The sequence below is a fragment of the Syngnathoides biaculeatus genome, chromosome 14, assembly GCF_019802595.1.
Source record: "Syngnathoides biaculeatus isolate LvHL_M chromosome 14, ASM1980259v1, whole genome shotgun sequence".
In the NCBI taxonomy this organism is placed as follows: domain Eukaryota; kingdom Metazoa; phylum Chordata; class Actinopteri; order Syngnathiformes; family Syngnathidae; genus Syngnathoides; species Syngnathoides biaculeatus.
Genome location: NC_084653.1, coordinates 12055492 through 12081662, shown reverse-complemented (window position 1 = coordinate 12081662; position 26171 = coordinate 12055492). Strand labels below are relative to the sequence as shown.

At 38.6% G+C, this 26171-nt stretch overlaps 4 protein-coding genes across 12 annotated transcripts in view; 3 read left to right on the top strand and 1 right to left on the bottom strand.

Annotated features, from left to right (window-relative positions):
• Positions 1 to 1245: 1245 nt before the first annotated feature.
• Positions 1246 to 6230, bottom strand: mettl8 (methyltransferase 8, methylcytidine). Its single transcript, XM_061840781.1, is given in 11 exon segments — positions 1246 to 1690; positions 1692 to 1821; positions 1926 to 1991; positions 2097 to 2203; positions 2988 to 3127; positions 3254 to 3314; positions 3450 to 3499; positions 3969 to 4285; positions 4377 to 4468; positions 4574 to 4730; positions 6122 to 6230. Coding segments are annotated over 10 exon segments (1164 nt in total). The 5' UTR covers positions 4726 to 4730; positions 6122 to 6230; the 3' UTR covers positions 1246 to 1641.
• dcaf17 (ddb1 and cul4 associated factor 17) lies at positions 5733 to 17546 on the top strand. Of its 6 annotated transcripts, none has more exons than XM_061840776.1 (16): positions 5733 to 5858; positions 8051 to 8130; positions 8246 to 8391; positions 8480 to 8583; positions 9498 to 9588; positions 9673 to 9809; positions 9895 to 9973; positions 11327 to 11416; positions 11494 to 11598; positions 12265 to 12367; positions 12482 to 12624; positions 12980 to 13089; positions 13467 to 13554; positions 13653 to 13736; positions 15934 to 16089; positions 16151 to 17546. In XM_061840776.1, the coding sequence occupies exons 2-16, from the start codon at positions 8103 to 8105 to the stop codon at positions 16256 to 16258; spliced, it is 1572 nt and encodes a 523-aa protein (XP_061696760.1). In that variant the 5' UTR covers positions 5733 to 5858; positions 8051 to 8102; the 3' UTR covers positions 16259 to 17546. The 6 variants fall into 6 exon arrangements, with proteins under 6 accessions (XP_061696760.1, XP_061696763.1, XP_061696761.1 ...); XM_061840777.1 differs by lacking the exon at positions 5733 to 5858 and adding an exon at positions 6198 to 6280; XM_061840775.1 differs by lacking the exon at positions 5733 to 5858 and adding an exon at positions 6310 to 6457.
• A 1002-nt stretch (positions 17547 to 18548) lies between these two features.
• LOC133512189 (plasma membrane ascorbate-dependent reductase CYBRD1) lies at positions 18549 to 22507 on the top strand. The gene is made up of 4 exons (XM_061841561.1): positions 18549 to 18848; positions 21240 to 21448; positions 21726 to 21880; positions 21970 to 22507. Exons 1-4 carry the CDS (start codon positions 18662 to 18664, stop codon positions 22247 to 22249), a joined length of 831 nt encoding a protein of 276 aa, XP_061697545.1. The 5' UTR covers positions 18549 to 18661; the 3' UTR covers positions 22250 to 22507.
• A 1167-nt stretch (positions 22508 to 23674) lies between these two features.
• The window catches only part of LOC133511939 (dynein, cytoplasmic 1, intermediate chain 2a-like), a 28265-nt gene continuing 25768 nt past the window's right edge, over positions 23675 to 26171 (top strand). Inside the window, exon 1 of one of the 4 annotated variants that reach the window (XM_061841057.1) lies at positions 23675 to 23887. The gene's annotated coding sequence lies outside the window, so the exon portion shown is untranslated. Of the gene's footprint in view, positions 23888 to 24292; positions 24438 to 24457; positions 24617 to 26171 lie in introns of those variants that run through there. The other 3 variants (XM_061841055.1, XM_061841058.1, XM_061841056.1) reach the window with 3 other exon arrangements.

Genomic DNA, 26171 nt, shown 5'->3' with positions numbered 1-26171 from the left:
TGTGTACTTGTCCGAAAGCAGCAGTGTTAATATAAACATAAAATATAAACAGACAGCCATCCTCGTCCTTATAGGAACATTCTAGAAATCTGCGTCTGACAGCGTAATCCTACTCTCATACTCTCAGAACGTAACAAAAGATCCGCGTCATAATAACTTAATAAAGTACGTAAATCAGGGGCGCTAAATGTGTCGATGCGCGCGGCCCACCGTTAGGGGTGGCGCAGGCCGCCGTGAGAGGTGGCTGCCATTTACCCAAATGTGGAGGTGGGTCGGGTGGGGCCAAACATTAGTAATACTAATATTTAGTACTGCCATAGCCTAGTATAGTAGTATTGAACTTGTACATAGATCCACAATGGGGAGGTCTTCTGTTAACATCAAGGAAGTTGTTAGTGCGCAGTCGGGAGACGATGTTGGTATTTAAAATGTTGATTGACCTTCCTGAAATGATTCAGCACTTTATAGAAACTACAAAAGGTATTGACTCACACTGTTATGCAATGATCAAATTGATTTGTGAACGCTTCATCAAGGTTTGTAGATTTCACACAATCAATCTCACCAATCTTGTCATACAGGGGACAGTGTCAAGACACCAGTTGAACAAAACGCCGTTATTTAAACACAAGCAGGACAAAAAGCAAGATGGTGCTACTAAACTGGTACTAAAATGGCATGTGCATGTACTGTATAGATTTTTGGCCATTGTGCATCAATATCTCAGGTGAACTTGTATCTGTGTCTTCAATGAGTTAATGGTTAACATAACAAGCATGTATGTAACTGGTCTCTTATTGTGTATATCTGTAATCAATACAAACTGTATCATGTTGCTACTGCTCATTTATATGATGTAATATTACATGTGTAGCTTAACTGTAAATGGTTGTAAATGTGGAGTAAGGTTTTGTATATTTTATATTTCCTTCAAATGGATGATATCATTGAGGTACGTAATGCTGGAAATTTTACATTAAATAATAGTGTTCAGAATTATTGGTTACAAGTGAATGCGTATATTGTGAATATTTTTATGTTCACTTTCAGATACCTTATACCGGTGAAAGAAATACTAGATTTTGGTGTGCAATAAAAGTTTTCTGATGTATTTTATTTGTACTCAATAATAAAAGTAAAAGAAACTCATAAGTTGTGATGAAAAGGATAGTGGGTGTTACGTTCAGAAGGCCTAAGTGGATAAACAAAACTAACGTAAATGCTTCAGATGATTGATTTATAAACCTGAGAGCGATACTGTGGAATTTATTGATAATATTTCCGAGATTGTTCATTCTCTTGTACAAAAAGTGTCAAAAAAAATTCCATGTCATTTGTGGAATATATCAATTGAAATGCCTGCTTCACTAAGATGAGTGGTGGGCGAGGCAGTCGACATCTTTGGCATGGGGAATATTATTAAGACCTCTACTTCCTATTAAATATCTATGTGTCAATGTATCTTCTAAACCTTCCTGGGCATGCTGCAAATGTTTACATTATATTCTCTAGGGATCCAAAACATCCCAAGTATTTAGCTGTATTGCATCGTTTTCCATAACAATGTGAGTATGTTTACAAAGTCACAGCCTATTGGCCATGTCGGCATACAGAATGTATGCTGAGTGCGCATTCTAGTTTTTATTCTACGTCATTGGGTGGGGTGTTAACAGGGTGGAAATGGATGTGATTTCCTGTACTTGCTCTGCATCCATACCCGGTGCATTGACACTTTTTTCCCTCTGTTAACTTGAAGTCGTCGATCTTCTAGATTCTGAACTTCCTCCAATCCAGCATTGGAAAATAAATTATGAACATCATCTGTGGAGATGAAACAGAGTATTGTATGATTTACATGTTTAGTACATGAAATTATTTGAACAAAAATTGCTTCAGTCAGTAGATTATTGTGTTGTTCTATTTACCTTTTGTAAAAAAATAAACACAGGTTCCATCTCCTCGCACGTAGAAATTGTCTGACAAGCACCGACCTGATTCCAAAATCATATATCTGTATTAAGAGACTACATTCACACAAGACATTTATATAAAGGAGACGGTCATTAGAAAGTTTGTCCAACGAAGCCATGACTTACCTTTCTTAAACCTGAGTTGTGAAAAATCATATCTCCCATAATCACGAAAGAGGAAAGTCCCTCCAAATTTCAGGTAGGAGGCTAGGGTATTGACAACTCCTTGGACCCTGTAAGTCAAATCCCATTTACTGGAACTGTCAACGTACTAACCACAACGATAGCATCCATATATACAGAAGTAATCATACATACATATTGTTATATTAATATAAAATATGACTGCAGATTACCACATCATGTGTAGTAGTGAAGTGAAACATTTCATTTGTCCGCGTGACTTTATTATGCTGTCCCTGATGCCCAAGTTGAGCACACCAGAAGGATCCACAATGAATTAATCATGATGCAAAAACTGAAGAATTCTTGATATTATATTATATTGCTTTATGTGGCCCCATAGCTCTGTGGTTAGAGCGTTGGTTTGGTAAACCAAGGGTCGGGAGTTCGTTTCTCACTGGGGCCTCCACTCCCCAAGAGGGGTTGCGTCAAGAATGGCATCCGTTGTAGAAACTGTGCGAAATAAATATGAGCGTTCATCTGAGATGACTCGCTGTGGCGACCCCTAATGGGACAAGCCGAAAGAAAATATATTATATTGCTTTATAAAGTACAATATGGCAGAGTATCTCAAGGCAACACTGTACTTGTAGTTACAGTTTGTACTATAAAACATTTTTAGCCCTCAAAGAAATTGCTAAATTGATCTTAGTTGAGCTACATACTCACCCATGGTGTTACTATATTGTTGCTATAACTTGAAAAAAACCTTTGAATATGCGTTCAAGCAAAGATTATCAATCTGACAATGCCTGTGGTGGGTCTTCCGAAGTATGTAGACCGAAGTAATAAAGTAGCAAACTCTCCTGTGTTTTTGCAGGAAACTTCACCCACCTGTCTGGATGAATGGAGGAGAGCACAAAAACTGCAAGGATAACATCCAGACTCTGTGGAGGAAAGGGAAGAGAGCACTCTTCCTGACAAATATCATGGACAAACGCATGGCACAAAGAGTGGTCATGGTCGGGATGGCTCTATGAGAGGGGAACAAAATCACGGATATTCAAAATGAAATGCAGTATACAGTATTAAGAGAACACGTTAAACAGATACTGTACATTCAATATATCACTACAGCATGTAAATGTAAGTCTTCTTACCTTCAACAGTTGAATAGCACATGTGGAGAAGTCACAGCAGTATAAAAATGCATCACTTTGCCTGGGAACAAAAAGTTAATAACAGACAATAATAATAATATACTCACAAGATGTCATGATGCACATATGAGACTGGAATGTTATTTAAAACACAATTAAGAGGTTAGACTGTGGTATTATTTCACATGACACTTACTTGATATTATTAATAATAGGAAATACACTGTTCCCAACTCCACACCCAACCTGTAAAGATGTGCAATAGTTTGTATAGACTGCATATTTATGATCTTAAATTTATTTATTTATCTATTTTCTTTACTGCTTATCTTCATTCGGGTCGTGGATGAGTTGGAGGCTATCCCAGCTCACATTGGGTGAATGGCAAGGTACACCCTGGTCCAATCACCGGCCAATTGCAAGGCACACCTATGGACAATTTAGTTTTCAATGAACGTAACAAGCATGTTTTGGGGCCAGCAGATCCACAACCTTAATGAAGATAAATGCTATGGTAAATGAATGGATGGATGTAATAACTTTTTCCAAATCAGATCTGCAACTGAACATGCAAACCCCACACAGGAAGACCAGATCCAGGGATTCGAAACCCCAAACTCAGTCATGTGAAGGTAATGTACGAACCAATTTTTCAACATGCCACAATAAAATAAACATAAGTTCAGAAAACACACAAAATAATATTTTACAAAACCTCCAATATCCTGAAAGAGGCATGTTGTCCAGGGTAAGAAACGTGCATGGATGCTTCTTTAGTTTCCAGGTCTGCATCTTGACAGAGGTGTTGATGTGTTGACGTACAATCTAAGTTTGTGAAGCTGATCTGTTGCTGACGTCTGCTATCCACCTCCCCGTTGAAGCCGCTCTCAAAATTACCAGCTTGGTTTCTTGAATCTAACGGAAGCAGTTCTGGGAATTCCAAAAAGAGCCACTTGCGATCTTTGAAGAATTTATCCTTGTGTTGTTCATAAAATTGATCCCAGTAGTGGCAAGCTTCTGTATCAAATTTTCCTGTGGCCAAGACATTTATGAATAATGTCATATTTCACAGATCAATTTGGAAGGTAATAGCTTTGTAATTCAAATTTAAACACATTCTTGCCTTGCTCGCTTAAAGGAACGTGCACCTTAGAGTTCTCAACTGCTTTTAACAATGCATTTTCTTTGTCCTCGTCTGTCCACTGCACATGATCCCTAAACATTAGGAGAACAATGGTACACACTTCCTCTATAGAATACATACATACAGTAGATGTATATTGAGGATGTTGAATCATATTAGTCCACTAAAGCACTGACCACATATTGTGTTTAAAGATGTCATCAGGATTGGTGAGAATTCTTGAACCCAACGGAGCCAAAGGTCTCCCTTCTGTGCTCTTCAATCTTGTAGATAGTCTGCTGAAGACTTTCTGTAGTGTGCTTGAAAAGAGGCTCCGAAATTGATGCATTTATACTGTGAAAACAGGGCCACATGTTAAATAACATATTTGTCCCACAAAATTAGTTTGAGTAATAGCCCATCATTTGCAGTGCTGGGAAGTATCAATGTAGAAAAAAAAACATTTTACATATGTAATTAGGTATCTACCATGTACTTGAGGATTTGTTTTTTTCTGACTTTTTACTTTTACTCCCCACATTTAGACAAACTTCTGTACTTTTTCCTCATTATTTTGTCAAAAAATGGCCCCTTACTTTTTGGAGTCAATGTGGATGCCACCACACAAACCCCACCCCAAAAGCCAAAAAAGTAGATAGATAAAGTCAACTGTGGTTGACATCTTGATTGACTGATAAGATTGAGAATACAGGGGCAGCAGCCACATGGAGGAACATGAACTGCAGAGCATTAACGACGATGATGGAACAGATTTGGAGAAATGAGCTATACGCCAGCTAAGGCCTTATTTAAGATAATTGTTTGATGTTGTCGGTTTCAAGAATACTTGTGGTTAATGAATTGTGTCTTGTGCCAGCCTAAAAAAACACACACACACACCACACACACACACACACACACACACACACACACACACACACTAAGTTCTGGCTTTCACAAATTCTGTCTAATCTGCAAAAAAAAAAAAAATGCAAGTATAGTGTATTTTTATCATAAGCCCATTTAGCTGTTTAAAAAAAAATTCAGTTCACAACTTTAACTATGCTATGGTAACACGTTGTTCAGATAGTATAAAAGGAGATCGAAAAAGTACTCACATTCCTCTCTAGTAAAAGTACAGATATTTGTGTACAAAGACTGCAAAAAGTAGATTCCAGTCCTGTACTTCATTAAAAGTAATTAAAAATATACAGAATGTGAAACGTAGTTAAGCGCAAAAGTAAATAGTAAAAATCTTTTTTCTTTTTTTTGCATTATGCAACGTCCGTGTTGGTAACTTATTTGTGCAAATGTACTGACGCGTCTTGATTTATGATGTTCCCCTCCCCTCCAGTCGGTGTCAGTAATAAGAATTAACGCCGTTGGGTGGCAGTTACCGTGCGGGAAAACGATCACGAGAAGAAGACCGGTTTTCAAAACAGAGCCAAGGATCAGTAAACATATTCATCTAACGCTCCGACGGTAAAAGAACTACAACATCAAGTTTAACGATACAGTAGTTGATTGTTTGTGTCTTTTGGAAGAATAGCCTCATAAATTTGTCGATAAAATCGCCATTTGAATTAGATCTACCTGATTGAGTATGATACTCTGGTGATGCCTCGTTCTCTATCGTGACTAAGGTCATTTAGATACATTTGAGATCCTCCAAGAGAGTTCTAAAACCTAGGATACACAGCACATAGCTGGTTGTTAAATTTAAAAAAAAATCAGACTATAATCACCCCGCTTGGTTGTGTTGGAGCAGTAAGCTGGAGCATTGACTTTCGCGCATGCGTACTGTTTCATTCGCTTGTACGTGTCGACTGGTTTTGACGTAATGCAACAATGCGGGTCAAACTTTGGTCGAGTACATTTTGTTAGACAACACACACTACTTTTTGGTACAAATTATTTTGTTCTGTGGAAAATACCGCAGCTATCAACCCATGTATTTAAGTTAAATCGGAAGTTTTGAAAAATATCCTGCATCGGATCTCATGATGAGCTCATGATTTGGCACCGAATATACAGTATTGTATTATATTTCTGTAAATGCGGCCCCCTCCCTGCTTATCCATGTTTGTACAATTGTTTCATACTATTTTATTGGCTCTATGTAGTCACATTTTTAAACTTCTTTAGTTGTGTTGCTATATGTATAATGAAGATTCCCATACGTGTGGATATTTATCTTTTTTTCCCAACTAAAACTTTAAATATGTGAATAGTATACTGTAGAAATTGTACCTTTTGTCCCCTCGTGCCCACTTTTAGCCAGCAAACCAGTTCAAACTACCTTTTCTACCGTAATTCCTTGTTTGCTGTTAACTGGATTCAATCATCCAATTTAGTTACATAGGTTTCAGGAATTTTCATGTAATTTCATGTTTTTGATTTCTGATACATTTACTGTCTTACTGCATTCCAATATAGTAAGTGATTAAGATGGGGACGCAGTGGATGACTGATTAGCACATCTGCCTCACAATTCTGGAGTGATGTTTTTAATTTAAAGTAGAAGTAGTCTGTTTATCATAAAGAATACTGTATTACAGTTAATTACAGTTTAAGGTCCCTCTGCTGGCTATAGTAAGACTGTACGTAGGGTTGTAAATTTTTTAACTTTCCTTTTCCAAAATCAGTCATGTAACATGATTGGATGAAACTTGTAGTCTAATTAAAGAAACCATACTCCATTTTCAACATTCTTTAAAAAAAAAAAATCCCCCCGAAACAGAAAAAAGTATTAAATATACATTACAGCCAATGATATGAAATGCAAAACCGTGTTAAATCATCGAAAAGGCCATTACAAGTCAATTTGACTGAAAATGGATCAAAGATAAGTTGCACAGTTGTCATAATGTATACGAGTTTCGGTCTGTACTCTTACATTCACTTTATAAGTCATGTACGGGTAAATTTGGGGAAATCTGTCCCGTTTAGTAGTGATATATCATAGCCTACGGTTATCCCAAATCCTGGAGTTTAAATTTCTAATTTCACTTTTACTATACAAACCAAGTAAGAGTTGAGGAAATCTGTTTTTCTTCAACTAGTGATATGCCTGCTGTCTCTAACGTTGTCTCCAAAACATTCAACCTTCCTGTCCCTCAATTGAGCTCATTTCTGATCCTATCCAAACTCGTCACTCCTAGAGCGAGGGCACAACACCTACAGGCAATTTAGGGTCTCCAATTAACCTACCATGCATGTCTTTGGGATGTGGGAGGAAACCGGAGTGCCCCCCCAAAAAAAAATGCAGGCACGGAGAGAACATGTAAACTCCACACAGGTAGAATTTGAACCCTGGTCCTCAGAACTGTGAGACAGATGCCCTAACATCCATCCATTTTCCAACACATTTATCCTCACAAGGGTCGTGGGAGTGCTGGAACCTATCCCAGCTAATTTCGGGCAAAATGCGGACTACACCCTGAACTGGTCGCCGGTCGGTTGCAGGGCACGTATTGACACAATCACTGAGCTGAAATTGATCGCATGCTGCCCGCAGTAGTCACAGTACTTGCAAAATTATATTGCTGCACCAACGACCCTTGATGATAAGCCGCTTGGAAGAGGGGTGGATGGGTAGAGAGCACTGAACATGGCATAGGTGTCCACTGAGTGTGGCTAAAGCTCTGTGCTTGTTGTGTTGACTGCTTTCAAAGGTTTCAATGCAAAAGGAAGTTGGATCTATTGGGGGCTGTACTTTATCAATTCATGAATGAAAATTACCAACACATTCAAGGTGCTCTGACATTTCTTTTTTGCTGTTCCATGGAAATGTTCTTTCGTTTTTTTACATATGCCATCTCATTTAATTGATTATTGTTTTCCTGCAAATGTTCTCTTGAATGGTTCAGAGAAATCCCACGAGACGATGGCACTTTACCGGAGAAAAAGTAATGTGAATGCTGCTGAAGTGCTGAGCTGGAGGGGGAGAGGAATCAGAGATGGTGGAACTCTAACTAGGCTCAATATAAAAGTCCTCAGGGGCATCCTTTTAGGAGTAAGTGAAAGCACAATAAGCACTAACATAAACATGGCTGGGGTTTCTATTTATGTTTAACTCATTTTTGTCTATTGTCATAATTCAGGACAATAGGGATTTTCATAAAGTGTGGAGCAAGACCTCAAAATCTACAATAATGTATGAAAATGGTAAGATCTATCTGGATAACTACCTGAAGTGCTACAGCTGGTGAGTGCAAATCATTTCAATATTTAGTACTTTAGTGCAAAGTATTGCTTGCACAAATGTCATTCCAAATAACTTGTGCTAGTGATAGCAGTCGTACTATTTTCTGTCATGGCATTTCAAGTACATACTATATGTGGTTGAATATTTACAGTTAAAATGAGTCTTACATGGCCAAATATTGTTTTTTATTTGTTGAATGAAATTATGGTGGGCTGGTAGTGAGCACAGGTCCCTCAATATTCTGGGTTTAGGGGTTTGAGCTTGGGCTCCAGCCTTTGTCTATTGAGTTTGCATGTTCAACCTATCCTTGTATGGATTTTCTTTGGGAACTCCTGCTTCCTCCCACATTCTAAAAATATTGCTTGTTTGTCAATATATGACCTCGAATTGGCTGGCAACCCAGTCCAGGGTCTACCCCTGCTTCTCGCCTAAATTCTGCTGGGATGAACTCCAGCACATCTAGGACCCTAATGAGGGTAAACAGTAGAAAATTGATGGATCCATGTTGAATTATATCTGAGGGCTGATGGTGAATATGTTTTAGATTGAGAGATGAGGTTTTATTGCCCTACTTATAGTGGCATATCCATTGTTATAATTTCGTAGTTCATTCTAAGGTTTCATGGTAGATGTTACTATGGTCATTTAAAAGAGGTTCTCCTCAAAATTTTCACATCCAAATAATTTCTAAAATTGAATTATTCTCATTGCTACTTTCCAGCTAGAGATACCCATTCAACAATTAAAATTCACTTCAATTCCAAATGTGGCTATGCCATGAATATATAGTTTGCATATTATCAGGATCATGTAAGTCATTTTTGCACATTTTTTCCTTCTGCCTAAATGAATGCTGAAGGTGGAGGTCATTGTGAACTTATAACGGTATTCTAACTTTCTGATGAACTTTTCAGTGTTCATTCCAAGCCTCATGCTCTCTACAATTTGCCTTCACGATCTAAAATTGATAAGTTTGAAGATACCTTGCTGTGTCAGAGCCCACTTGTAAGTCCTGCCAAAAAAAAAAAACATTACATCTATACTTTTACATGTATAATGACCATGATTGTGAATTTGTTTTGTTGGCAGGAAACCACACTGGCGTCTCCTTCTGATCACAAGCCCAGCCTTTTGTTTTTGACAGCCAATAATTGGTTGTATCGCTTATCGGACGCAACAGGACAGGAGTTGGAGGGAGTTTTCCTCTCTTCAAAACACAAGTTCAGGTAAATGTAAACCATCTAGTGTTAGTTTTTTATTGTTGTTATTGTTTTTTTCCAAAGTGTGTTTAATTTTGCTTTTTTTTCCCAGGTATTTAAGTTGGGATGTTTCTCAAGAGATATTTTATGTAAAATCTGTTCAAAGGAAAGGCCCACGCTTATCGGGGCAGGTATGAATGAATTTTCTGTTTCTCGAGGTGTTTAAAACACTTAAGTTACCTAATTTGACACCTTTGATGAGGGCAAAATATCAGCAATACCTCTCTATACAATGTAATATCTAGTATATTTCTGTAAGTAAATAAGTTGTTATATGTTATATTTCATCGATTCAAATAGTACACGTATGTTTATCACGTATATGTCAGGAAGTGCCGCAATGACAGCATTTTAAAGGGCCATGGACATACCTAGAAACATTCTAAAATAGATATTGTAATGAAAAATGCATATAACATTATTCACTTCAATGTCTATACAAAAAAATAAATATGAGCGGAGAGCATGTCATGCATGGGCAAAGTTGCGGAAGTCTCACTCCACATCCAAGTGGTACCCATATTGCCTGCAACGTCATCAGCAGACGTCACACTGGGACATTCACCATTGAAAACACGTAGTGACACCAGCTATAGGAGAAGAAGAACAGATTTTTCAGACGCCTCTTCTGAGACAGAAGCTATTTTCGAAGAAGAGAACATCTCACAGTCGAGTGAAGTGGCCGGGGCAATATTACCCTTTCGTTTCGAGCCATATTTAGATGATATGCGGATCACTTCTAACTAACAACAGACTCCCCAACAGTATGTATGACAGTATGTAGTGTACTCAGCCGAGAGTGACGACAACGTCGTAAAGCAGCGCGGCCCAGCGCCGCGACAAGTCATCCTGGTGGCGCCGCGACAAGCCACTCTGGCCACACCGACCGAAGCCGTGATCGGCGGACGCAGCGCCGACGCGCACATCGACACATTTAGCACCCCTGATTTACGGATTACGTCCCCCCCCCCCCCGACTATTTTTTTTTAGTCACTCTATATATACCTACCTGTCATTTGGAACCCATGAGTCTCTCATCCTTTGCACCTGTGCAATCCATTTTTCACAACGAACCGGATCTTTTGGAAACATATGAAGAGTAAATCCATCCACCCGAGTGTTCGACCAATATCCAGCGATACAACGAGCCGGGATTTTGGCTAACATGAAGGAACAAAGAGCTACCTTCCCGTAGGTAAAACTGGTATAAATACACGAGACCGGCTGATTGTGCTCCTGCTGACAATGTCACTTCCTGCTTCTTCTCCGAAACAAATCCCTCGAGAGGATTTTCATGGCAGGAGTTACAAAAAGCCATGTACGTCAAAATCATGTTGTGTGGCGAAAAAAAGGATGGGTCCATTCCGGCTGCCTTTTTTTTTTTTTTTTACTAAAATTGTACTAAGATGTACTTTTACTGTCAGTGGCCCTCTAAGCTGAAGGTGATTCACTGCACTAATTTATTTTCATTCTTATTTTACCAGGCTGGTGTAACACAGAATACAATGATTCATCTGGCCATATTCAAAGTTTTTCCCTTACAAATTGTGGGCATGATGGAAGTCAACAAACGGGTATGTACATTTATCCTTGTGTTGTGCTTTGTATATAGTAGGGATTTGGTGTGAGGACATCCATTTAAATCTTGCAGGTATTCGGGAGCGGCTTTACTGATGTCGTTTTATCTCAGGGTGTCCTGGCTGTTTCCTATAACAAGGCCGTGAAGCTGTTTAGTTTTGAGCACATTGTGGAAAAGGTGTGTATTTTTCACGTCACAGTAAATATTCATTGTTTGTTATATTTCTTCAAATAATGGCCTCTACTTTATAACACGCCATGCCACAATGGATTGCCAGCTGTCTCATCCACTTGAATACATAATCGCCTCACTTCAAATGCATCCTTTAGTGTCAACATTATGTTGTGGTACAACCTTTGTAGTAGACATGTAGTACTTTATCTTCTTTTTTAAATGTGAAATAATCCAGACTTTAGATATCCTATGTCTTTTATGTACTCTTTCCTCCCTGCTCGCCGACATTACGCCAACTTATTTGTAAAACGAATGATGCGTGTGACTGCAGGAACATTAGTCCCTGTAGAAATACGCTTGCTGCTGAGCTTCAAGTCAGAGATTTTGCGTCGACTTTTTTTGTAATCTAATTGAGTTATTTGATCATTTGTTTCAGCCTTACTGCACTTACCATTATTATGACATGTGCTTTGCTACTGTACCATGTTTGACAAATTAACACAATGATGTTTAATTATTTATTTTTTCTGGTCCATTTGTACTGTTGCTGGTAAATAGTCACAATATACCAGAATCATTATATATTGACTATACCATAAGACAGTAATTACTGTCCTTTCCTTTTGGTTTACTAAATTGCTAACACTAAAAATCTGTTTTATTGTGTAGTACTTGGTGGAGAAATTAATGCTTGGAAAGGCAAGTTCCCTTCTCAATGGCAACACAGTGGGAGATATTCCATTTGGCATCCCAATAAATATCCAGATCACAGGTACGTATAATACAGTCTGTGAGAAACATCTTATTAATACACTTGACCTCAAAATAAAACTTTTTTTTTTGGGGGGGGGGGTCACAATGTTTAATTTTTACTCTGATTGCATAGATTGCCCTCCGGTGCTTTTTGAAGTGTCCTGCTCCAATAACGGTGTGCAGATCGGAGGCTTTCCTTGGCACTACATTCACACACCTCTGCAAAACTGTCACCAAGGGACTCACCACTTCTGCTCACTTAAAGACAGTACGATGGTAAAAAAAATAAAACAAAAATAAGAAAATCTTAACTGGCTGAAAATATTGACATGAATGATAGAAATAATGTACAAACTGTAACATTCAGATGGTTTGAGTTTAAAGTATGTTGAATGTAACAGTACTAAACCACTGGTCAATTGGCTAGTAACTAAGTGAAATGTCAGCCTAAGTGGAGTGAGGGCGCAGCTGTTTTTGACAGTTGTTTTAGTCCTCTTCTAAAACCTGCTTTTGTTCCACTTTCTATTGATGTCTACTCCGGATACTTTCTTAAGCACTTTCCTCCCTGAGCTACACAGTACACCTCATAATTTACCCCAGCTAAGCCTTATTTCTTTTTAAATCAATGCAGGCCATAAATGGAATACAGAACATGAAGTGTAACTCTTTAGAGAGTGATGTAATTTTCTTCCATCCCGATGATTCAGGAAGAATCATTCACGTGGGGCCCAGCACCATTAAGTGAGTAGTACAAAGCAACAATGTTTCAGCATTAAGCATACCATTATAATGTGTGATTAACTTTTTCTCAGAAATGTAATAATTTAAACTCAATTATGTTTCACTAGGGTTTAGCCACTTGGTAGCTTAATGCATTAAAATAAGCATTTCATCTCACAGTATGACATTACAGTTCTCTATAAGAACAAGAATGAACATTGTTTGATTAATACTGTACATTCCTACAGTGTCATTCAAACAGAATATTTCTGTGGTATCTTTCTAAAACCCTATCTTTTGTCTCCAATAAGCATCTTTACAGTTATACATCTAAGTGTAATGCTCATTTAGCTGCTGTTGGTGTTTCTTGGTAAATGCCTTTTTTTTCCCCCACCCAGCATTCTAAAAATCCTTGGTGAGTTTAACAGTGGATTGCCATCAAAGGTAGTAAAAGATTTCTCAATGGCAACTCATCAAACCAACATTGTAAGTGTTGTGCTTTGGTATGACTAGATGTTTTTCTGTCACTTATGCGTCCATAATCTTTTATAATGTTGTTTCTGTTATATATATATCTACTGTAGTCTACCTCACAAGTTACTGTCACCTCGTCAGGCCGCACAGTGAGGAAACGATTCCAACGACTCGACGATGATCCTGATCAGGAGGTATGAAAATACAGTAATTTTGAGGTATTTTGGGCTCATGGACGATTGTTTCCTTCTCACCAAACTCCTTACTGATGTTCTTGTAACACACAGACTCAGTAACTACATCTTCCCAGAGTCATTACCAGACTCAACAGCCATAAACGAAACCCCACAAATTTCACCACACTCCTCACCTTTGAACTCTTCCCTACATTATCCAATATTTTCAGATGCACAATGTATTTGTTTGTTGGTTTTTTTTTTCTCTTTTTGTCATACCAAGGTGACGTGTTTCAATTTGCTCTTGCACCCCAATAACAATAAAGGCTATTCTAGTCTTGTCTAACACTCGTCTATGAAATACTTTGACAGCTTTTTATGTTGCCAGTGGTGGTTTGGAATAGAATATATTGATTCTTTGGTTTCTTTCAAATACAGTTGAAATGAGGAGCACTTCCTTAAAGTCACGGGATTCATCTGTGTGCCTTGGAGATACATAACCGGTTTGTGGGAGCCAGAATTATTGGTCGTTGGTAGGGGATCTAATTGTTTACCTTAATTAACCACCTGAGGTGACAAAAGTAATGGTATTCAGTACATCAATAAAAGTACTGATACTTGTACAAAAACAACTCTGGTAAAAGTGTTGAAGCGCCCCCTTGCTTTACTAAAACTACAAAAGTACACACTTATAAATGTACTTTAGTATCCATCCATCAATTGTCTGAGCCGCTTATCCCTGAAGCCAATCCCAGCTGTCATCGGGGATGGGGTGAGGTACACCCTGAACTGGTTCCCAGCCAATCGCAGGGCACATGGAGACAGACAACAGTCGGAATCAGAATAAGCCTTATTGGCCAAGTGTGTAAAAACACACAAGGAATTTTTCTCCAGCAGTCGGACATTCAAAACAAACAACAAAGCAACAACAACAAGATATTTCTGTTTATAGAAACTATTCTTTATAAGAGTCGTGCAAGATGTAAAATCTTAGAACAGGTAAGAGATAAGTGTGTCAACGTCCCACATTGGGTGAAGCTTGTACAGAGTGTCTTTACCTTTTCGCGGTTCCTGTTATAGACCAGTGCAATGATAATTGTGCAAAAGGAGCAGTTTAAAGTGACCAATCATGCGATAGTCTATAAAATAGATTACTAATACTAATACTGATTGGGCCAGGAGGATGTGAGTGAGTCTCCTAACATGGCATCGCATCGCATCATAAAAATAGTAGGTTCGCTGATCAAGAGTTTCATGACTTAATTGCCAGAGGGAAAAAACTGTTCGAATGCCTGCTAGTTTTGACATTCATTGATCATTAGCACTTTCCCAACGGAAGGAGCTGGAAGAGTTGGTGGCCAGGATGTGGAGGATCCAAAAGGATCCTGCCTGCTCTGGACATAGTTCACGTTCCGTCTAAGTCCACAATAGCAGGTAGCGTGGTCCCGACAATCCGTGTAGCGGTTTTGATTGTCCGTTACAGTCTGAGTTTGTCCTTTTTTGTGGCGGCCCCAAACCAGACTGTGATGGAGTTCCATAGTACTGATTGGATGACTGTTGTGTAGAACTGTCTCTGCAGCTCCTGTGACAGGCCGTGCTTCCTCAGAAGCCTCAAGAAGTACATCCTTTGTTGGGCTTTTTTGAGGTTATAATTTTTTTTAACTTGATCGGCCTCCAAAATCCTGATCGTGTAAAGCCTACTAAAATTATTCTTACCTTTGCCTTTGAAATGTTATTCTCAGGAAATATGATTTGCTTTAATATATGAATAATAAAAATATAATCTTTTCTTTACCAAAGTGAAACTATTTCATCCTTGCAGTAATACAAACCAACGTGTTCCCAAATACATTGAAAGTGTTTTTTAAACACATCAGAAACCTTAACAGTTCACATTTTAATCCAATGAATACCAATAGCTAAATGTCAACTAAAGAGGCTTGAATACTAGAAAAACTTTGTTTGGTAAATAATGGGACCTTTAACTACAAATTAAATATTCAATGTATTTTACAACATCCTAAAGTCTTAATAAGTTCCTCCTTGTTAAAATATATCCGCAATTTAAGAAAAAAACAGCTGAAAGTAAGTTTCGGGCACAGAAATAAACCCACTGTGTTTTGTTATACAGTGTCTTCTCGAACAAATGGACCACATGCTACCAGGAAATAAATCATGTAGCGGAAAATCTAAAAAAAAGTAACAAATGTTTCAGACCTTCCGCATGGTAGTATATGAGGACGAGCTGGACCTTTTGGCAGTGGTGGTCACTAACGGTGCAGACGGGGATGGAAGAGCACAGGTTCGACTGCATGACAACCAGAGTGGGCGGTTACTGAAGACTGTTGATCTCTTGGAAACATGGGATGAGGTGAGTAACGACACGCTCGTGTGCCAGTGTACTGAGGTGAACCTTTTATCTTTGGTTTCAGACTTACAGACATGATCTGGTCTTTGACAAGGACACAATTGTTCATATTGAACAAAAGAACACCAAGGTCTGCTGCCATGTCTACAAGCTTAAGACTGACGCCAAATAGCATAAAAGGAGAAATGGAGCTACTTTTAGTTTGAAATGTCCCATAGGTTTGTGGTTTGGAATTCAAAACAGTGACTATCTAACATGAACTTTGTCTTAAAGTGACATTTTCATTAAATAAAGACAAAAAAAACTGCGACTGTTGTGAGTGTCCAAAAAAAAAGGCCCCTCTGACAGCTACTTTTGTTTGACCCAGTTTTGTATCTGCTTTGGAGAGGTAGACGGTGATCTTCACTTGTGACATAGATAACCTCGAGAAATTCGAATTACAGGATTTCAGGGATCTCGGCAAAATTACCATTTATAACTCGACTGCATGGATGATTTTAATTAACACAATTACTGAAGCACCATAACTAAATATCTGGAATACTAGGAAAAGTTGGTTTGGTAAAATATGGGATCTTTTAGTGTTCCACTCTGCTACTTTGCAGTGTCTAAGTGGAATATGTGTATAAATATGTTTTTTTAAATAAATCATCCCATTATTATTTTGTTATGAGAGATGTTATTTCATTGTTATTTAAATCAGTCAAACACAATTGTCATCCAACTTTTAATAAATTGACAGGTCTCTTGACAATGTAATTTTATTTATTTTTTTATTTTTTAAAGGAACAAAGAATGTATCCTGTCACAAAAACACCCTAAAAGTGGTGGTTTGGTTCTGGATTTTGCATGATGACTCATAATTCTATTCCTTTTTACAGTTGTTCCTTCATACAGTTAATGTGCTTGTGTAGATTTGTGGCCCAAAAAATGTTAGGTAATCTGTACGGGCTAAGTATAGTGTGACGTGGACCTTTTTTTTTGTCCATTGTGAAAATTAACAAACACATGGAGGAGCAGCATGGTTTCACAACATCCGGGTGAGTCACAGTCCCTGGGATGGTTGTGGAACTTTTACTGGCTTTTGCAGGGAACTATTCTGAGAGCGGCAGCCAGTGAAGCAGCCAAAGATTACAAAAAAGCCACACACTCCAAAACACACTTGACATTAACCTTGAGGTTTTAAAATATGTTTTTGAACTTTGTGGCAATCACACATTAACCTTGAGGTTTTAAAATATGTTTTTGAACTTTGTGGCAATCACACAACATGTCAAGGCAAGAAAAACAGCTGTTCAGGGTCAAAGCCGAGGCCTGGTGTGCTTGCTAGTCAATCACTGGTTGATTGTAAATGGAGCATTGAGTGAATGGGAATTTATCCCCATCAGTTGTATTGCATGATTGTCAATGATTTGAACCATTACATTTTCTGTCTCCCACTCACAAATCTACATAATAAAACTTGCATTTTGCTTACCTACTGTATGTGCTTTAATTATTTTGATCTACATACAGCAGCATTCAGTCCAGCGCAAATTATTTTAGCACTTAATCGTACACCCTCACGGGTATATTTACATCCAATTGTCCTCATTAGGGTCGCAGTCTAGATTTACAGTGCCATGAAGAAGAAATGAGAAAAAAGTAATTGAAATCTATCAGTCTGGAAAAGGTTACAAAGCCATTTCCAACGCACTGGGTCTCCAGTGAACCACTGTCAGAGCCATTATCCATAAAGACAACAGAAAACTGGGAACAGTGGCAAGCCATCCCAGGAGTTGGCGAACGACTAAAACTATTCTAAAAGTGTGACGGCGACTCATCCAGAAGGTCACAAAAGAACCTTGAACAACATCGAAAGACCTGCTAGCCTCAGTGTTCTTGACTCTAAGAAAGACAGTGGCCAATAATGACATCCATGGGAGAGGTCTCAGGCAAAACCCCCTGCTGTCAGCAAAGAATACAAAGGCTCATCTCACATTTGCCAAGCATCTTTCCTCCTCATACATCTGAAAAACAAAGATTTCTTGACATAAACCATTTTTATTTATAGAATATGCTCTATTGCTTCTATAATATGCTGACTGTGGCTCTTTGAACACATCTTGCTTGATCCAAAACGCTTGTGTTCTTGTTGTTGTTTTTAAACGTGACAATTAAGTATTCTGACAATGTCCTGTGTTATATTAGTCCCATATTTTCTGTTAAATGCGCTTGGAAGCATATGACTACTTGCTATACCGGACATCAGGATTATTTTACTATGTTGCTCTTTATACAAATACATTGTTTGGTTTATTCGAAATATAAAAAATATATATATGCAATGTATTATGTCTCTGATGTAAGGAGACTTGTGGGACACCCTGTAGTTTGTAGTTTGGAGAAGATACATACATGTCGGACTTCCACGACACAGGGTAAGATACAAGAAGTAAATAATTGTGAGTTTTGTAAGCAGTAGTTACAAAAAGCTCCGCCTCCGAAGAAGTTGCAGAACAGCGCGTCACGAGACTCAAGTCTGGAATTCTTCATCGTCTTGGTCAGTCAGCCACTGACAGAGGACGAGGCGACCATGGAGTACTACAAGCCATTTCTGGTCATTTTGTCCTGCGCCGTAGTCGTGGGCATTATCTCGATAATATTCGTGCTAAGATGGGTTCTTTACTATCAAGGGGGTCTGGCCTGGAACGGTGGACTGGCCGAATTCAACTGGCATCCGGTGTTAAACATCTCCGGATTTATCGTGCTGCAGGGTCTGGGTGAGTTGTAGTTTTCATTTATTATTTCCTCGTCAAAAGGAACGCAACAAGTTTTGAGTTCAGTAACGTTACACAAGCCATATTTTCAGACAGTGCGTAGAAGGAGGCGTGGCTGTGTTGGGCGACTTATACCAAACAGACTTTTTGAAGGATTTTCTTTGATTTCTTGATTTGTTTATTTATTCATTCTTTCATTTGCTTCAGCATACATCAACCTGCTCAGAAATAAAATCTATCCATTATCCTCACAAGGCTCGCAGGGAGTGCTGGAGTCCATCCCAGCTGTCAACGAGTAGGGTGCACCCTGAACTGGTTTCCAGCCAATCGCAGGGCACATAGAGACAAACAGCCACATTCACAATCACACCTAAGGGCAATTTAGACTGTACAATGTTGCATGTTTTTGGGATGTGGAAGGAAACTGGAGTGCCCAGAGAAAACCCACACAGGCACAGGGAGAACATGGAAAAACAGGCGGGTCTGGGATTGAATCCGGGACCTCAAAACTTTGAGGCCAAAACTTTACCAGCTGATCCACCGTCCGCCTCGGAAATAAAATGTTATATAAATATTTTTACATTATCATGTGAAAACATGTGTTGCTTCTTGGGGAAAAAAATTGTCAAGATGTGTGTTTTATGCCTGGATCAGACTACAAGACAATTTTTTTTCACGATTGCACTATTCAGACTCCTGCCATAAAATCTTGTCGTATCTCAGGCAGACAGTGCATTTATTCAGATAGCACCGTATCCCGTCTTTTGCGATCGCTGGGCTTCGTCCTATTAAATGAAACACTGTCAGAGAGGCGGAACCAAAAAACCTGTCACTAATAAATGCAACTAGATCCACCCGTTACCATATCGATGATCACAACAATGAATTCATGACAATGTGTGTTATATTGTGTTGGGTTAGGGGAAGAACAAAAACAAGGAAACTGCTGTGTGAAACACTGTCAGAGAGGCGGAACCAGAAAACTTGCTACCGGTCAATGCAACCAGATCTACCCATTACCATAGCGATGATTACAACAATGTATCTTGTCAATGTGTATTGTATTGAATGAGGAGAAGTGTAGTTTCTCAGAATTGAGCTGTCCATTCAAGAAGAGCTTGATGTATGTTCACATACTTTTAATACAATACCGTTTGCAAACACTCAACACAATGTTATGTACCCTGGCAACCTAGTTCTAGCACTTATCGTTGTATGTAAAGAAGCCCGTGTTCTGTCGAATCATGTTAGAGCGCTTCGGTACACATTGATTTGTGTGCGTGAATAAATGTAAACGAAGCACCAATCACAATATGCAATCCTATTGGTCGAGGTGGGCTGCCGGAGAGTTGTCGCTGATACGTCACATTACACTGAACAGCCATCCATCCTTTTTCCGAGCTGTAAACCTGATAGACTTTTCTTATTGGCGTCGTAGGGCTATTGTTGGGCCAAGTCATTGGTCATGAATTGTGTCATACTACCAACATTTTGTCGTTCCCGCCAAACTATGCTGGTGCCAATCTGGGAAATCGCCCCATTAGTTAATCGGGCCACTATCAGGGCAGAAATCTATTAGTCTGATCTATGCATTACATAAACATGATTTCGATCGATTTAACATTTAACATGTTCATTACGGAGATTTTAACATCATAAAGTCAACCGTCAAACTGGTTTGCTCAGATGGTCCATACTATACGTCTGTTGTTGCAGAGTCATGCAGCACTCCTTCCAGAAAATATTTGTAGCTTGGAAGCACATACCACAGGTTAAAGGTTTCCTACATTTCAATAAATAAGAGCTTTTGCAGTATGTACATGAGCATTAGATAACATCTATGTCTTTCCAAATGTTTAGCACAAGTTACTGCCTCCAACCTTCTTTCTTGTTATACACAAAATGTGAAAGCAGTAGCAAGTTGGGCGTTTCTTAGCAGTAATTAAAGTCCTTAATTACTTTTTGAAAAATATTTGCTCGAGGGGTCCGAAAAGCCAGCAATGTGGCAACACTGATTGTGCTTTTGGAAATGTACTCCTCTCAGTTCACAGTCATGTTATTTGTAGAAGCAGTGCACGCAAGCTTTAAACTATTGAAATCGTAATTCAAAAACAAAAAAATAAAATTCCCGGGTAACAAACTTGAATTCATCAGGGGATACTTTGTCATTGTGGTTATTACTGTCTGTATGGCAAAACTTTAGAAAGAGTTCCAAGACTATCCATCATCAAAATTTCTTTACTGAGCTTTTCCATCTCATTCTTCGAATGCCATTAAAAAGTGCAGCTGCGCTTAATGTTGGATATAACTGCACCATTTTCTTCTAAAGTGACGTGTTTCAGGGATTGTAGTTATGTAACGCCTCATTTGAAAGACCCCCTTTCTCTCTTGCAGCCATCATCGTCTACAGACTACCATGGAGCTGGAGGTGCAGCAAACTTACCATGAAGTTAATCCATGCAAGCTTGAACCTGGTGGCTTTCATCTTTGCCGTTGTGGCTACAGTGGCAGTTTTTGACTTTCACAATGCTGCCAAAATCCCAAACATGTACAGTCTGCACAGCTGGGTGGGCCTGGCAGCTGTAATACAATACTGCCTTCAGGTAAATGCCTTCTCTTTCATTTCTTTCTTTTTTTATGGAATTTGGTGTGATATACCTAGCAGTACATAGTTTAGCTACATGAAAGTTCATATATCACTCTTGTTTTTGGCTCATTCGAGGCAGATGCGTAGGCAGTCAATTTGTATATCTGGTTATGATTTGTAAAATTTGAAGATCTCTAACATTAATTAATTATGTGGTCGACAAAGATGGTTTAAATTATGCATTTGTGAAACTTTTTTTGGTATAATTTTAAAGTAGATGTGTTTTTATGCAGCTTGTTTTAGGGGTTGGGCTGTATTTGGTCCCATTCATGCCTGTATCCTGGAAAATGGCCTTTATGCCCATCCATGTCTACAGTGGCCTGATCCTCTTTAGCTCAGTTATAGCAGTGGCACTCATGGGCATCACCGAGAAACTAATTTTTAGCCTGTAAGTACATGAAATCATTTTAACTAAGTTTACTTATTATAGAAGGTTTGTTGAAGCACTGAATGTAACTTCATTGTATTTCCTCCTAGGAACAACCCAAAGTATAAGGATTTGCCCCCAGAGGCAGTATTTGTGAACATTCTAGGACTCCTTCTGGTAGTTTATGGAGCGCTAATCCTTTGGATTGCCACTCGGCAGTCTTGGAAACGGCCCAATGACCAGACCTTGCATAGTTTGAATTCCGATGGAGGCGGTGAGGATGGCACAAAAGTGGGTCCAGCGCTGTCTCAACTGTCAGATGCAGCAGAAGGTGAAGACTTTGGGGAAGTCCGCAAGAGAAGTAATAAATATGATGATCAGGTCAACTGAATTTCAATACAAATAACTCAGAGTTGGAGGTGTCTGTGATGTAGAATGAATGTACTGTATACTTCTTTTCCGCCAGTCAATTATGCTGTATTTTTTTCATATTTAATGTTTGTTTTATATTTTTATTACTTATAGTGAATTCTGAATATGTTTCGCTACGTCCTTATTGTATGTAAACAGCCTCCTTTGTTTCACATGAACTGGATTCACATGTATCGTTAATCATGACAAATTTTACTAAACATCCCCTGATGCTTCTATTGTTGTATGTTTGAAATGTTCTGATGCTATTTTATATAATTTAAAACGAAAAAAAATGCAGATTTTAATGTGAGTCTCTCAGTAGTTTGGTATTGAGTGTAAGTAGTAGTATATACTGAGCATATACAAGTGGTGGGCAAAGCATTTTCCGCGTATTCCCCACTCTGGTCAACCATAGTGCCCGGGTAAAGTGTAACTAAATGTGTCAAAAATTTGAGAAGCGTTTTTCACAACTGTAGCAAATTAGATTTTTTTTTCTTAAAATCCACAAGCATATAAAACAAGGCTTCAAAATTGTCAAAGACCAAGCCATTGTCTCTGCTCTCAAACGCTATGGATCTGTCTGCTGAATCTGTGAAACTGTCCTGTGGAAAAATTGTTAATCCATCTCGCTACTTTCTTACTAACATCTCTACATGTTTGAGTCCTGCTAATATATCCAGATAATGCCCCCGCTGCTTGGGATATATCTCACCATGTCGTCATGTGGCTTTTGACAGTGAGGTGCTCTTATGCAGCCACAGTAATGTAAAATCACGGTCCACATCTTTTGTTGTGAAAGGGTGACTTCTGCTGATTTGTTTGAGTCATGCCCTAAAAATCAGAAGTGGTTAAAAAAAAAAAAAACAACACTATATTGCTACATATTTTTAAGTACTTTGGACATTTGGAGCAAATATCTTTAAATGTGTACAGTAATGATGTACAGTATTTAGAAACAAATCTCTGAATTAACTTTATACGGTCTTTTAATAGGCGGCACGGTGGTGCAGCTGTAAAGTGTTGGCCTCACAGTTCTGAGAACCCGGATTCAATCACGACCCTGAGTGTGTGAAGTTTGCATTTTGTCCTGTGCCTGTGTGGGTTTTCTCTGGATACTCCGGTTTCCTCCCACATCCCAAAAACATGACTTAATTGGACACTCTAAATTCCCCCTTGGGTGTGATTGAGAGTGTGACTGTTGTCTCTCTCCACGTGCCCTGCGATTGTCTGGCAACCAGTTCAAGGTGTACCCTGCCTCCCTCCTGGTGACAGCTGGGAAAGGCTCCAGCACTCCTGTGACCCCTGTGAGGATAGGCGGTTAAGAAAATGGTTGGATGGGTCTTTAAGTATGATGGGACAGTGAGTGGCTTGTTGCCGCTTCTGCCTTACAGTTTGGAGGATTTGCCTGTGTGGAGGTTGGATGTTTTGTGTGTGTTTTCTCTGGGTGCTCTGGTTTCCTCCCCTTCCCCAAAACATACATGGCAGATTAATTGAAAATGCAGAAATTTTCCATAGGTGTGAATGTGAGTGAAACAGGACTTTTGTTTTTCTTTCTGTGTCCTGCGATTGGCTGGTATCAGCTGGAATAGTCTCCAGCCTGCCCACGGCTCTGTGGTAAGTGGTACGGAAAATGAAGGGGTCCTGCGTTTTTCGCTAAAATTGGTTAATTAAAATGTATTTTGTTATTTCCCCCAACATCGCCTATTTGCTTCATAGTTACCAATAAAACGAAAACACTATTATCTGTATATAAAACATTTTAAAAATACAGGTGAATTTAATTGAGTAACTTAAAACTTTGAAAATGAGAATTTCATTATTACAATTGTTTTTTAAATTAAATGCAGATTTGAATAATTTTAAAATTCACCTGGCTGACCTGGCCCAGCTTTTTGTGGCCCTTGATTATTAAAATTTGCCTAGATATGATCGAAGCCAACCGATAGGTATAATTGATTTGCTAATTATTTAATGGGGTAAAAATAAAGTGATATTTTGAGCAGGTGATGTATATTTTCTCAACAACTGAATACATCCTATCGCAATGACTTCCGCACAAAACGCCAAATGCCTATTTTGTCCCTTAGCCAGAGCCGTACTTGCCTGAAAGCTGGTTTGTTTTGACTTTTTGCTATAGATTTTCCGACCATTAACTAACTCAAAGGTTTGTATGCTAACTGACATTTCCATTGGAGTTGTCCTAGCACACACTCGTTGTATTTCGATTTTTTCTCATAGTTTTAGTATGCTTTGAGGCTTTATTCCGCCGTCGCCATGAGAGTTGCAAGCGCATGACAGCCCCCCCTTGGTTCTGGACTAGCTTTTGTAGCTAAATGCTAATAGGTTAGTTCAGTGGTATAACGCTTTGTCTAACTCCAATAATGGTTCGATTGTGTAAGATTATTTTATTCAAACATTATAGCTTTATATGCTACTGCCTTGTGTTTTTTTAGCACGTGGTAAATGGAAGCAATCTAGCCAATCGTGGCATGAAGGCTAACAGAAAGTGGTAAAAACAAAGCGAAGAGGTGATTTGAACAATTAATCAAACGTTCTGTTCATTGAGTATACGCGCATCAAGTGAAAAACAGCGGTCTTTTGTTTTTCCGGGTCCAGATTGAAGTTTACCATTGTAACAGGGTGGGGCTTTAATCATTGCGTTCTCAAGCGGGGACAGGAGTAGTATTTCATGTTTAATTGACACCGACCCCAAACGGGACAAGCCGAAAGAAAGAAAGTTGCACAATGCGATGCAATAATCAAAAAGCTTTCAAGAAATTGTTCCGAGGAGGAAACTGAACAATATACAGTCTCCCCCAAAAGTATTGTAACAACAAAATCATTGCCTTTGTTTTTGGTGTATCCTAAAGACGTTTGGATTTCAAATCAAAAGATGAGTATGAAACACAAGTTCAGGGTTCCAGCTTTTATTTCATGGTATGTAAATCTAATTGTGTTAACTTAGGACAGAGAACCTTTTATTTGAAGCCACACACTTTTCAAATGAACAAAAGTATTGGCACAGACATTATCAAATTAACTTAAAGTGAAATGTAATATTTAGGGGCATAGCCCTTACTTGTGATGACTGCATCAAGCCTGCAGCCTGTTGACTTCAGACTTTTGCATTCTTCATTTGGAAGACTTTTCCAAATCTTGCTCTCATCAGTCCATAAAACTTGGTTTTAAAACCTTTGTGGCTCATCTCTGTACTTTGAAAAATCCAATCTAGCCTTCCAATTCTTTTTGATGCCGAGTGGTTTGTATCTCTCATTTATATTTCTTTTCTCAAGTTCTTTTCAAACAATGGACTGTGATACCTTCAGCTGTGTCCTGTGGAGGTTGGCAGTTATGTCACTGACGGCTGTCTTAGTATGTTTCTTCACAGCATTCAATGTTTCTGTCAACTGCTGTTGATACCCTTTGCTGACCTATTCGATGTCTGTGCAATTGCTCTGATTGTTTTTCCCTCTTCTCTCAGCTTCAAAATGGTTTGCTTTTCAACCATAGAAACCACTGTGATCTTAAAAGCAAATGCAGTTTTTACAAATGAATGAAATCTAATGTTTAAGCAATCAATCTAAAATCAATCAAAAGGCAACACTTGAGCAACTAGAAACACCCAACAGTCACATGTTCCAATCATTTTCCTCTCTTGAAAAGTGGGAAGGTTCAAACAAAAGGTGCTTTGTCCTGAGTTGTTTAACACATCTAGATGTAAATATTATGATGTAAAAGCTAAAATTCTGAACGTTAATTTCATATTCATCTTTTGATCTAAAACCCAAAGATTTCACTAGGCAACAAAAATCTAAGAATTAACCTTGCCACTCCAATACTTTTGGAGGGGACTGTATTTATCCTTGCCATCCAGTACTACGAAGTAATGCTTCTCACA

Coding starts and splice junctions, on each gene's coding strand:
- dcaf17 (XM_061840775.1), top strand. CDS start 6,432: ATGCGGCCCCCTCCCTGCTTATCCAT. Junction 6,458..8,050: donor CCCCCTCCCTGCTTATCCAT/GTTTGTACAATT, acceptor CTGCTTTCAAAG/GTTTCAATGCAAAAGGAAGT. Junction 11,599..12,264: donor TTGAGCACATTGTGGAAAAG/GTGTGTATTTTT, acceptor TTTATTGTGTAG/TACTTGGTGGAGAAATTAAT.
- LOC133512189 (XM_061841561.1), top strand. CDS start 18,662: ATGGAGTACTACAAGCCATTTCTGGTCATTTTGTCCTGCGCCGTAGTC. Junction 18,849..21,239: donor TATCGTGCTGCAGGGTCTGG/GTGAGTTGTAGT, acceptor TCTCTCTTGCAG/CCATCATCGTCTACAGACTA. Junction 21,449..21,725: donor TAATACAATACTGCCTTCAG/GTAAATGCCTTC, acceptor GTTTTTATGCAG/CTTGTTTTAGGGGTTGGGCT.